The following is a 13005-nucleotide window of genomic DNA, read 5'->3' as shown; positions in this document are numbered from 1 at the left end:
CCAGCCGTGCCCCCAGTACAGAGATATGTGAGTATACATAGAGAGATACACCAGCCCTGCCTGCAATACAGATAGATGTGTACACATAGAGAAGTACACCAGCCCTGCCCCCAGTACAGAGAGATGCGAGTATACATAGAGAGGTACACCAGCCCTGCCCCCAGTACAGAGATATGTGAGATGTGTATACATAGAGAGGTACACCAGTCCTGCCTACAATACAAAGATGTGTATATACATAGAGAGGAACACCAGCCCTGCCTGCAATACAGAGAGATGTGTATACATATAGAGGTACACTAGCCCTGCCTGCAATACAGAGAGCTGTGTATACATAGAGAGGTACACCAGCCCTGCCTGCAATACAGAGAGCTGTGTATACATAGAGAGGTACACCAGCCAGCTCCTATATGTGTCTATGGTGGATGCGGTGCTGTCAGATTTGTGCAGTATTCCCGAGCGTGGCTCTGCAGCTAACGCCATCTGAAGCTGGTGTCAGCCTATAGCAGCCTATGGGGCACAATAACTAGACTCCAACAATAATACACCAGAGCTACTTATCCTATCACACGGCCGACTACCGGCGCTCACCTGCACTCTCCCCTCAGCGCTGTATCACACGGTCGACTACCGGCGCTCACCTGCACTCTCCCCACAGCGCTGTATCACACGGCCGACTAACGGCGCTCACCTGCACTCTCCCCACAGCGCTGTATCACACGGCCGACTATCGGCGGTCACCTGCACTCTCCCCACAGCGCTGTATCACACGGCCGACTACCGGCGCTCACCTGCACTCTCCCCACAGCGCTGTATCACACGGCCGACTACCGGCGCTCACCTGCACTCTCCCCACAGCGCTGTATCACACGGCCGACTACCGGCGCTCACCTGCACTCTCCCCACAGCGCTGTATCACACGGCCGACTACCGGTGCTCACCTGCACTCTCCCCACAGCGCTGTATCACACGGTCGACTACCGGCGCTCACCTGCACTCTCCCCACAGCGCTGTATGGACAGTATACGTCCCGGTCATCCATAGCGATGTCTTCTACAGTCTCATTGTCAGCATTAATGATCTTCAGGGTATTGGGGCGAGTACTGAGAATGAGACAGACAGCTGGTTATCAGCGGAAGTACAGGGGTAAAGGTGGGTTACTAGGCGAATGGGGCGAGTTATTACCTGAGAGGAAACTGCAGCTCGGCGTAGTGACTCTCCACCCAGGTGTTATCCATATTGTAGCTCCTGAAGGCCTGGAGGATCATGTCCGCTAAGTCATTGTTCTCCCGGGAGCCTGAGGGGTGAGGACCGCGTGCTACTTTCCTGTACAGCACAGAGTATGTTATACACCCCTCATTACACCCTGCAGGGGGAGGGGCGGTCTCATAGCTCTCTTCTGTCTGTCACCCTGAAGGGGGAGGGGCAAGTTCATAGCTCCCTTCTGTCTTTGTCACTGTGTCACCCTGCAGGGGGAGGGGCAGGCTCATAGCTCCCTTCTCTCTGTGTCACCCTGCAGGGGGAGGGGCAGGCTCATAGCTCCCTTCTGTCTGTGTCACTGTGTCACCCTGCAGGGGGAGGGGCAGGCTCATAGCTCCCTTCTGTCTGTGTCACCCTGCAGGGGGAGGGGCAGGCTCATAGCTCCCTTCTGTCTGTGTCACCCTGCAGGGGGAGGGGCAGGCTCATAGCTCTCTTCTGTAGGTGTCACTGTGTCACCCTGCAGCGGGAGGGGCGGGCTCATAGCTCCCTTCTGTCTATTTCACTGTGTCACCCTGCAGGGGGAGGGGCGGGCTCATAGCTCCCTTCTGTCTCTGTCACCCTGCAGGGGGAGGGGCAGGCTCATAGCTCTCTTCTGTCTGTGTCACCCTGCAGGGGGGAGGGGCAGACTCATAGCTTCCTTCTGTCTGTGTCACCCTGCAGGGGGAGGGGCAGGTTCATAGCTCCCTTCTGTCTGTGTCACCCTGCAGGGGGAGGGGCAGGCTCATAGCTCTCTTCTGTCTGTGTCTCTGTGTCACCCTGCAGGGGGAGGGGCGGGCTCATAGCTCCCTTCTGTCTCTGTCACCCTGCAGGGGGAGGGGCAGGCTCATAGCTCTCTTCTGTCTGTGTCACCCTGCAGGGGGGAGGGGCAGACTCATAGCTTCCTTCTGTCTGTGTCACCCTGCAGGGGGAGGGGCAGGTTCATAGCTCCCTTCTGTCTGTGTCACCCTGCAGGGGGAGGGGCAGGCTCATAGCTCTCTTCTGTCTGTGTCACTTTGTCACCCTGCAGGGGGAGGGGCAGGCTCATAGCTCCCTTCTGTCTGTGTCACTGTCACCCTGCAGGGGGAGGGACAGGATCATAGCTCCCTTCTATCTGTATCACCCTGCACGTGGAGGGACAGGCTCATAGCTCCCTTCTGTCTGTGTCACTGTGTCACCCTGCAGGGGGAGGGGCAGGCTCATAGCTCCCCTCTGTCTGTGTCACCCTGCAGGGGGAGGGGCGGGCTCATAGCTCCCTTCTGTCTGTGTCGCTGTGTCACCCTGCAGGGGGAGGGGCAGGCTCATAGCTCCATTCTGTCTGTGTCACCCTGCAGGGGCAGGCTCATAGCTCCCTTCTGTCTGTGTCACTGTGTCACCCCGCAGGGGGAGGGACAGGCTCATAGCTCCCTTCTGTCTGTGTCACTGTGTCACCCTGCAGGGGGAGGGGCGGGCTCATAGCTCCCTTCTGTCTGTGCCACTGTGTCACCCTGCAGGGGGAGGGGCAGGTTCATAGCTCCCTTCTGTCTGTGTCACCCTGCAGGGGCAGGCTCATAGCTCTCTTCTGTCTGTGTCACTATGTCACCCTGCAGGGGGAGGGGTGGGCTCATAGCTCCCTTCTGTCTGTGTCACTGTGTCACCCTGCAGGGTGAGGGGCGGGCTCATAGCTCCCTTCTGTCTTTGTCACCCTGCAGGGGGAGGGGCAGCCTCATAGCTCCCTTCTGTCTGTGTCACTGTGTCACCCTGCAGGGGGAGGGGCGGGCTCATAGCTCTCTTCTGTCTGTGTCACTGTGTCACCCTGCAGGGGGAGGGACAGGCTCATAGCTCCCTTCTGTCTGTGTCACCCTGCAGGGGGAGGGGACAAGCTCATATCTCCCTTCTGTCTGTGTCACCCTGCAGGGGGAGGGACAGGCTCATAGCTCCCTTCTGTCTCTGTCACCCTGCAGGGGGAGGGGCAGGCTAATAGCTCTCCTCTGTCTGTGTCACTGTGTCACCCTGCAGGGGGAGGGGCAGGCTCATAGCTCCCTTCTGTCTGTGTCACCCTGCAGGGGGAGGGGCAGGTTCATAGCTCCCTTCTGTCTGTGTCACCCTGCAGGGGGAGGGGCAGGCTCATAGCTCCCTTCTGTCTGTGTCACTGTCACCCTGCAGGGGGAGGGGCAGGCTCATAGCTCCCCTCTGTCTGTGTCACCCTGCAGGGGGAGGGGCAGGCTCATAGCTCCCTTCTGTCTGTGTCGCTGTGTCACCCTGCAGGGGGAGGGGCAGGCTCATAGCTCCCTTCTGTCTATGTCACCCTGCAGGGGCAGACTCATAGCTCCATTCTGTCTGTGCCACTGTGTCACCCTGCAGGGGGAGGGGCAGGTTCATAGCTCCCTTCTGTCTATGTCACCCTGCAGGGTGCAGGCTCATTGCTCCATTCTGTCTGTGCCACTGTGTCACCCTGCAAGGGGAGGGGCAGGTTCATAGCTCCCTTCTGTCTGTGTCACCCTGCAGGGGGAGGGGCAGGCTCATAGCTCTCTTCTGTAGGTGTCACTGTGTCACCCTGCAGGGGGAGGGGCAGGTTCATAGCTCCCTTCTGTCTATGTCACCCTGCAGGGTGCAGGCTCATAGCTCCATTCTGTCTGTGCCACTGTGTCACCCTGCAAGGGGAGGGGCAGGTTCATAGCTCCCTTCTGTCTGTGTCACCCTGCAGGGGGAGGGGCAGGCTCATAGCCCCCTTCTGTCTGTATCACTGTGTCACCCTGCAGGGTGAGGGGCGGGCTCATAGCGCCCTTCTGTCTGTGTCACCCTGCAGGGGGAGGGGCAGCCTCATAGCTCCCTTCTGTCTGTGTCACTGTGTCACCCTGCAGGGGGAGGGGTGGGCTCATAGCTCCCTTCTATCTGTGTCACCCTGCAGGGGGAGGGACAGGTTCATAGCTCCCTTCTGTTTGTGTCACCCTGCAGGGGGAGGGACAGGCTCATATCTCCCTTCTGTCTTTGTCATTGTGTCATCCTGCAGGGGGAGGGACAGGCTCATAGCTCCCTTCTGTCTGTGTCACCCTGCAGGGGAAGGGGCAGCCTCATAGCTCCCTTCTGTCTGTGTCACCCTGCAGGGGGAGAGGCAGGCTCATAGCTCCATACCTCCCAACTGTCCCGATTTTCGCGGGACAGTCCCGGTTTTTTGGGACTGTCCCGCTGTCCCACCCGCGGGCCGCAGTGTCCCGAGGTGAGGGGGGGGGGGCAGTTGGGAGTCTCTGTCTCTCGCTGCCCTGCTTAGCAGAGCAGCGGTGAATAGATGCTGTGCGCATGTGCACAGCGTCTATTCACTGGAGTCAGAGGTAGAGGGGGCATGCCAGCGGCTCACAGAGCGCTGGGCATGCCCCCTCAATGATGAAAACGGGGCGTGGCTCGTAATCGTGGGTCCTCCGTGAAGCAACGCCCCCTTCCCAATATGCCACGCCCCTTTCCGGGAGCCCGCGCGGCTTCGCTGCGCGTGTATCCCTCCTTATGTATTTGGAAAGTTGGGAGGTATGTAGCTCCCTTCTGTCTGTGTCACCCTGCAGGGGGAGGGACAGGCTCATATCTCCTTTCTGTCTGTGTCACTGTCACCCTGCAGGGGGAGGGACAGGTTCATAGCTCCCTTCTGTCTGTGTCACCCTGTAGGGGGAGGGACAGGCTCATAGCTCCCTTCTGTCTGTGTCACTGTGTCACCCTGAAGGGGGAGGGGCAGGCTCATAGCTCTCCTGTCTGTGTCACCCTGCAGGGGGAGGGACAGGCTCATAGCTCCCTTCTGTCTGTGTCACCCTGCAAGGGGAGGGGCAGGCTCATAGCTCCCTTCTGTCTGTGTCGCCCTTCAGGGGGAAGGACAGGTTCACATATCTCCCAACTTTATCCCCTTGCAAGGAGGGACATCTGCGCGTGCACGCCCAAAAGAGGGTGTGGCCTATGGAAAAGGGGGCATAGCATCACAGGAGGCCTGCGATCGCGAGCCACGCCCCGGTTTTCATCACTGAGAGGGCATGCCCCCCTCCTCCTGTCTCCACTGAATAGATGCTTTGCACATGCGCACAGCGTCTATTCACCAGGAGCCTCCCAACTGCCCCCCCCCCCCCCTCTCCCCACTGCGGCCCGCGGGTGAGACAGTCCCAAAAAAACGGGACTGTCGCACGAAAATCGAGACAGTTGGGAGGTATGGGTTCATAGCTCCCATCTGTCTGTGTCACCCTGCAGGGGGAGGGACAGACTCATAGCTCCCTTCTGTGGGTGTCACTGTCACCCCATAGGGGGAGGGGCAAGCTCATATCTGCAGAGGGACATGCTCATACTGTAGCTCCCTTCTGTCTGCGTCACTGTTACCCTGCAGGGGGAGGGGCAGGCTCATAGCTTCCGTCTTTCTGTCTGTGTCGCTGTGCACCCCATAGGGGGAGAGAACAGGGTGTTACGGCGGGGTTCCTGTCACCTGATTGTGCTGTCCATCCTTTCTCCGTCCTTCAGATATTTGGTGAATATTTCCTTCAGCTCCGACCAGTCCATACTCATTGGCTCAAATATTTCTAGATCAGAAGCGTCCCCTGAGGATGGGCTGGCGCCGTTGGTGTCACACGAGGAGCAGGTTCTGCGAGTGGTCACGTACCCGAGGATGAATGCTGGGAGGAGAACAAAACAATCTGTGACATGTGGTCACAGCAATACTGTTTGGTACTAGGGCGTGTCATCGTGTCCCATTGCGTTCTGCTATTCCTTCCCCGAATACAGCCGCTCGCACCGGGGATCCGCAGGACATTGGGCAGCGGGAAAACGGTCTGAAAGTTGGGACAGTTGGACCGTCCATTAGAATGGGGACAGTGGGCAGATGTGTGGGCTTACAGAGAACATGGTTATTTACATTAGTCCCTGGCCCAGTGAGCTTACACTCTATATTCCCTACTACATGTACACCCTCATACATTAGGGATATATTTTAGCCAGGAGACAAGAAACCTATCGGTATGGTTTTGGAGTGTGGCCAGCTTCCGGGGCACCCAGAGGAAACTCACACAAGCCAGAGGAGAACATACAAACTCCACACTGATGGGCAGTGGTGGGAATCAAACCCAGGACCTTCGTGGTGGGGCAGCAGTTGTTGACCACTACCCCAATCGTGCTGCCCAGAAATAAAAGATCACAATAATAATGCAAATACAGCTTATGGTAAATGCAACTATATCTGCCTGCAACCTTCTTTCTAATCTCCTGATATGAATCTTGCGGTTCCTGTGACTTTACAGCAGGAAAGGAAACGTATTTACCTTTGTGAGTGGTTAATTAATGATATTAAACAGCGCAGTGATAAGTGACAGTGACAGACAACCAACAGCATTTATCACAGGGCATCCGAATCCGCCCACTGACCAGAGCAATCCCAGCTGGAGGTATAAACAGAGCATTGCCCATACTCAGTGGTGGAAGAGGCGCCGCGTTTCACTATGTGCATTTATACTCATGGGGATATAGTGACTGTGAAGATCATTTTTTTTTTATCAGAACGTGGAGTATCATTCCCATCCCTAGTATATGGCAATAGATATGGGAGTCCTTTAAACTGCAAGCCCTCACGGGCAGGGCCCTCTGCCCTCACCCTCCCCTCTTGCACTGTCCCTCTCACCAGTGCTCCTCTGGCACAGCAAATGCCAGGTCCAATATACTAGTGATAATAATGAGAGGAGAGCGGGATAAATCAACCAATGAATGCTAGTGGAAATCTTCACCTCACAAGTAGGTGGGTTAGATACTGCAGTAATTTGTCCTATTTGAATGGGTCATGTTCCCAAGGAGAAATGGCTTGCCTGGCACCGCACCTAAATTGTATAAATCACAATATTCAGCAGGTATAATGTATACTCACCGACAAATGCCGCAACAGTGACGCCAATGATGACTTTTTGCCACTGGGGTGAAATCCACTGTTTAGATACCATTGTATTCGACCTCTTTTCCACATCAGGAGGATCTTCTACATGAAGCTCTGCCTCATCCTCATCCTCCACTCCATGGTGTATGGAGTATGTGCTCTGCGGTGCCTTTAGTGCAACAGGGACAAACATTATATACAGCACTGTGCAAAAGTTTTAGGCAGGTGAGGAAAAAATGCTGCACAGTAAGAATGCTTCCAAACATAGAAGTGTCAATAGTTTATTTTTATCAACAAAATGCAAAGTGAGTGTACAGAAGTTAAATCTAAATCCAATCAATATTTGGTGTGACCACCCTTTGCCTTCAAAACAGAATAAATTTTTCTAGGTACACTTGCACACAGTTTTTGAAGGAACTCGCAGGGAGGTTGTTCTAAACATCTTGGAGAACTAACCACAGATCTTCTGTGAATGTAGCTTGATCAGATCCTCCTGTCTCTTCATGTAATCCCAGGCAGACTCGGTGATGTTGAGATCAGGGCTTTGTGGGAGTCATATCATCACTTCCAGGACTCCTTGTTCTTCTTTATGCTGAAGATAGTTCTTAATGACATTGGCTGTATGTTTGGGGTTGTTGTCCTGCTGCAGAATAAAGATGGAGCCAATCAGACGTCTCCCTGATGGTATAGCATGATGGATAAGTACCTGCCTGTATTTCTCATTATTTCTTATTAACTGAAATTCGTTGTTGGTAGTTGGTAGTGGTAGTTGATGTTGGAAGTTGGCATTGGTTGTTGTCGTTGGTAGTTTGCTTTTGTAGTTGGCTTTGGATGTTGCCTTTGGTAGTTGATGTTGGTAGTTGGCATTGGTAGTTGGCAGTGGCAGTTGATGTTGGAAGTTGGCATTGGTTGTTGTCGTTGATAGTTGTCATTGGTAGTTGGCATCGGTAGTTGCCTTTGGTAGTTGGTGTTGGTAGTTGCTTTTTGTAGTTGATGTGGGTAGTTGGCAGATTGCATTGGTAGTTGTCGTTGGTATTTGGCTTTGGTACTTGGTGTTGGTAGTTGGCCTTGGTAGTTGCCTTTGGTAGTTGATGTTGGTAGTTGGCATTGGTAGTTGGCAGTGGTAGTTGGGGTTGACAGTTGGCATTGGTAGTTGGCAGTGGTAGTTGGTGTTGGCAGTTGGCATTGGTAGTTGGCAGTGGTAGTTGGTGTTGGCAGTTGGCCTTGGTAGTTGCCTTTTGTAGTTGATGTTGGTAGTTTGCAGTGGTAGTTGGAAGTTTGCATTGGTAGTTGTTGTTGGTATTTGGCATTGGTGGTTGGCCTTGGTAGTTGCCTTTGGTAGTTGATGTTGGTAGTTGGCAGCGGTAGTTGATGTTGGTAGTTGACATTGGTAGTTGGTGTAGGCAGTTGACATTGGTGGTTGGTGTTGGAAGTTGGCTTTGGTAGTTGGCATTGGTAGTTGATGGTAGTTGGCTTTGAAAGTTGGTGTTGGTAGTTGGCGTTGGTGGTTAGCATTGATAGTTGGCATTAGTAGTTGGTGTTGGTGGTTGGCATTGGTAGTTGATGTTGGTAGTTGACATTGGTAGTTGGTGTAGGCAGTTGACATTGGTGGTTGGTGTTGAAAGTTGGCTTTGGTAGTTGGCAATGGTAGTTGGTGGTAGTTGGCTTTGAAAGTTGGTGTTGGTAGTTGGCATTGGTGGTTAGCATTGATAGTTGGCATTGGTAGTTGACATTGGTAGTTGGTGTAGGCAGCTGACATTGGTGATTGGCATTGGTAGTTGGTGTTGGAAGTTGGCATTGGTAGTTGGTGTAGGCAGCTGACATTGGTGGTTGGCATTGTTAGTTGGCATTCAAATATCTTCAAATAATATTTTTGCAATAACATAAAACATTTTTTTTTGTTTGAACTGAGGAAACATTTCACATCACCCGCCAGTCCCCGCTGCCCCCAAACATTCACCCCACACAGGCTTCTGCCCCACAGTAATGACGCTCCCAGACATTCATTCAGTAACAGAAGGACAAATTCCACATTATGGACAAAATGTTAAACGATGATGTAAATCACATAATATTATCTACAGACGTCCTTCCTCTAATTTCAGCTGGACGTCCTCTGTAGTCTCATATCAGATACATCAATGCAAATCTACTCACTTAACGCGGGCAAGTACCTTAGAACACAGCAAGGGTGTAGGGGATGTTAGCGCCCGATCGCCCTGATTACATTCTGCCAGGGAACTGCCGCGTTTCGCCACCTCCTCCATGATCCTTCCCCAGCACTTTGTCCTTCTCTCCCTATCTGCCTGTAGCTCACATCACTTTCATTCTCACTCATTAATCTTGTGTTTCCTGTTATTTCCTGTTATTGCCAGACAAGATTGTTCCCTTTCTACGTCCCTGTCACCAGACTGGGCTCAGGGGCTGATTCAGGAGTAACATTGCTCCTGGGTAACCCCATGTGGCGCCGCAGGTGGGACCGGTGCACAATGTGCAGAGAGATTTAGAGTTGGGTGCGTTGTGTTATACATGAACTCTGAATCGCAATGTAAGGATGAGGCTGTCCAGCATGTGTGGGCTACATGCCGACGCAGCCAGTATTTACCCTGCACCAGAGCCGGCCCTAACCAATATGATGCCCTAGGCAAGATTTTGGCTGGTGCCCCCTAGCACCACCGCTGGTTCCGCCTCTGATCCTGCACCTCTTTCCCAGTACCATCACCCCTCACCCATAGCAGTCCTTATTTTGGTGTTTGTACCCCCTATATTTTAAATAGGAACAGTTCGCACATTCGGCGTACAGCCCAAAAAGGGGTGTGTTTTTCCTGGCAAGGGGCATGGCCACATAATAGTAACCCCAATTCCAATTACGCCACACAGTACTGCAACTTTATTCACATTTGATCATGCGATAGTGTCCATAATTCATATTACATCCCACAGTAGTATCACTTTACCTTATAAACGTTACTCCTCACAGTAGAGCCCCTTATTCACATTACATCAAACTGAATTGCTCCTTATTCACATTACATCACACTCTATTGCTCTTTATTCACATTAGACGACACAGTAGTGCTTTTTCTATACGTAATGCCACATAGTAGAGCACCTTATACACATAATGCCACACATTAATAATGCATTTATACACATAATTCCGCACCGTAATGCCCCTTACACATATGAGACACATTATTAATGTCCTTATAAACATAATGCGCCTTACACATTATGACAACCTTTATTAATGCCCTTTTACACATAATGTCCCTTACACATATGCCGCACATTATTAATGCCCTTATACACATGACACACATTGTGCCCCCTACACATTTGCTGCACATTATTAATGCCCCTATACACATGTTGCACATTATTAATGCATTTTTACATGACACACATAATGCTCCTTACAGATATTCCGATCACTACTGCACAACCAACCCACTCACATGCACACAGCACTCACACTGCCGCTAACACTGTGACCTCTGCCTCTGCTTGGATACAGATGTGTCCTCATAATTCTTGCCTCAATGCTAACGTAGGGCATCTTTTTTTTATGAAAATGCATCTTATTTGCATTGCTATGTGGCTATGATGCACAAGCAGCTTCTGCTTATAAAAATGATATGCGGCATGTCTATATACTGTGTGAGACTGTGGCTGTATCTGCATATGACATGCCACACACAGAATATAGGCATGCCGCATATCATTTTAATCAGCAGAAGTTGCTGATGCCCCAAGGCATATCAAACGCCCTAGGCAATTGCCTAGTTTGCCTATGCCTATGACCGGCTCTGCCCTGCACGCTGATATAATAGACGCAGATGCAGCCAGTATTTACCCTGCACGCTGATATAATAGACGCAGATGCAGTCAGTATTTACCCTGCACGCTGATATAATAGACACAGATGCAGCCAGTATTTACCCTGCACGCTGATATAATAGACGCAGATGCAGCCAGTATTTACCCTGCATGCAGATATAATAGACGCAGATGTAGTCAGTATTTACCCTGCATGCAGATATAAAAGACGCAGATGCAGCCAGTATTTACCCTGCATGCAGATATAATAGACGCGGATGCAGCCAGTATTTACCCTGCATGCAGATATAATAGACGCAGATTTAGTCAGTATTTACCCTGCATGCAGATATAATAGACGCAGATGCAGCCAGTATTTACCCTGCACGCTGATATAATAGATGCAGATGCAGCCAGTATTTACCCGGCATGCAAATATAATATACACAGATGCAGCCAGTATTTACCCTGCATGCAGATATAATAGACGCAGATGTAGTCAGCATTTACCCTGCATGCAGATATAATAGACGCAGATGCAGCCAGTATTTACCCTGCACGCTGATATAATAGACGCAGATGCAGCCAGTATTTACCCTGCATGCAGATATAATAGACGTATTTGCCCCCTGAGTATTGCAGCGTGGTCTGTGCAGGTGTAAAGTTACTGCTTTAATATATTTTTGTTTTGCTCCCATCTGCCCCCAGATCTGGGACCTACTCTGTGGTGGCTGATTTTGGTGCCTACCGGTCATAAATGTGATAAGATTTGCGATAATTAATGTACGGTGAGCCAACATCAAAAATATTGCAAAAATGAAAATGTAATGCATTTTTCCCACCCCAAAAAAAATAAATATCTATGCTCCTGCTGAAGGGTGTAACGGCGTGCTGCCCTGCCAGAAGAATCCCCGCTGGTGTCACCCCAGCAGCGTACTCTCTCACTCCAGCTCTTTCTATCACACTGACATTATTCCAGGCACCCCATTCAGCTGCATTCCGTGGGGCTGCGGGAACACAAGTGGCCCCATCCTCCCTGAGGACGTGACAGCTCCACAGCCCCTTCCCAGATACACAGGTGCAGCCACAGAGTGCTGGACAACAGTCCCAGCTTATAGCAACAGATTGCAGTCCTACTAGGGGTATATGCTTTACATAAGATGGGATGTTGCCCATAGCAACCGATCATATTCTACTTATCATTTATCTAGTACCTTCAGGAAGATAATAGCTAGACTCTGGTTGGTTGCTATGGGTTAACACCTCCCCTAAAGTGCAGAGATGGTGTAAGAGGAGTGACAGATAGTACTCACCGCTGCCTGGAAGAGCTGCCTGACTGCCTCCATCTCCTGACCTGCAAACAGTGAGGGCGAGACGTCAGATATCTGTGTTACATACATAGCACACGCCCAAACCACGTACTCTACATGTAGGGCTGGCCCATGTCATGGAAACATTATCTGTTATATATGTGGAATACAGTGTATACTATATATTACTGCTATATTATACAGTGTCTTACTGGTGTGACTGGTCACTATTATACAGGGTTACTGGTGTGACTGGTCACTATTATACAGAGCCGGCCATAGGCATAGGTAAACTAGGCAATTGCCTAGGGCATTTGATATCCCTAGGGACATCAGCAGCTTCTGCTGATTAAAATGATATGCAGCATGCCTATATTCTGTGTGTGGCATGTCATATGCAGATACAGCCACAGTCTCACACAGTATATAGGCATGCTGAATATCATTTTAATCAGCAGAAGCTGCTTGTGCATCCTAGCCACATAGCAATGCAAATAAGATGCATTTTCATTAAAAAAAGGTGCCCGACGTTAGCATTGAGGCAAGATTTATGAGGACACATCTGTATCCAAGCAGAGGCAGAGGTCACAGTGTTAGTGGCAGTGTGAGTGCTGTGTGCATGTGAGTGGGTTGGTTGTGCAGTAGTGTTCAGAATATGTGTAAGGAGCATTATGTGTGTCATTATGTGTATAAGGGCATTAATAATGTGCGGTTTATGTGTAAGGGACATTATGTGTAAAACGGCATTAATAAAGGTTGTCATAATGTGTAAGGTGC

General features: G+C 51.0%; 1 protein-coding gene across 2 annotated transcripts in view; it reads right to left on the bottom strand.

The window, feature by feature from the left end:
- The window catches only part of TFR2 (transferrin receptor 2), a 130697-nt gene that overhangs the window by 105435 nt on the left and 12257 nt on the right, over positions 1-13005 (bottom strand). Inside the window, exons 2-6 of one of the 2 annotated variants that reach the window (XM_063950434.1) lie at positions 12232-12272; positions 7094-7268; positions 5669-5855; positions 1186-1326; positions 992-1103 (exon numbers count right to left, since the gene is read on the bottom strand). In XM_063950434.1, the coding sequence (XP_063806504.1) occupies positions 992-1103; positions 1186-1326; positions 5669-5855; positions 7094-7268; positions 12232-12264 (648 nt within the window). In that variant the 5' untranslated portion in view covers positions 12265-12272. Of the gene's footprint in view, positions 1-991; positions 1104-1185; positions 1327-5668; positions 5856-7093; positions 7269-9273; positions 9382-12231; positions 12273-13005 lie in introns of those variants that run through there. The other variant, XM_063950433.1, reaches the window with a different exon arrangement.

The sequence above is a fragment of the Pseudophryne corroboree genome (genome assembly GCF_028390025.1).
Source record: "Pseudophryne corroboree isolate aPseCor3 chromosome 6 unlocalized genomic scaffold, aPseCor3.hap2 SUPER_6_unloc_4, whole genome shotgun sequence".
Classification (NCBI taxonomy): Eukaryota; Metazoa; Chordata; class Amphibia; order Anura; family Myobatrachidae; genus Pseudophryne; species Pseudophryne corroboree.
Note: the sequence above shows the minus strand (reverse complement) of the source record. Positions and strands in the feature narration are given on the sequence as shown.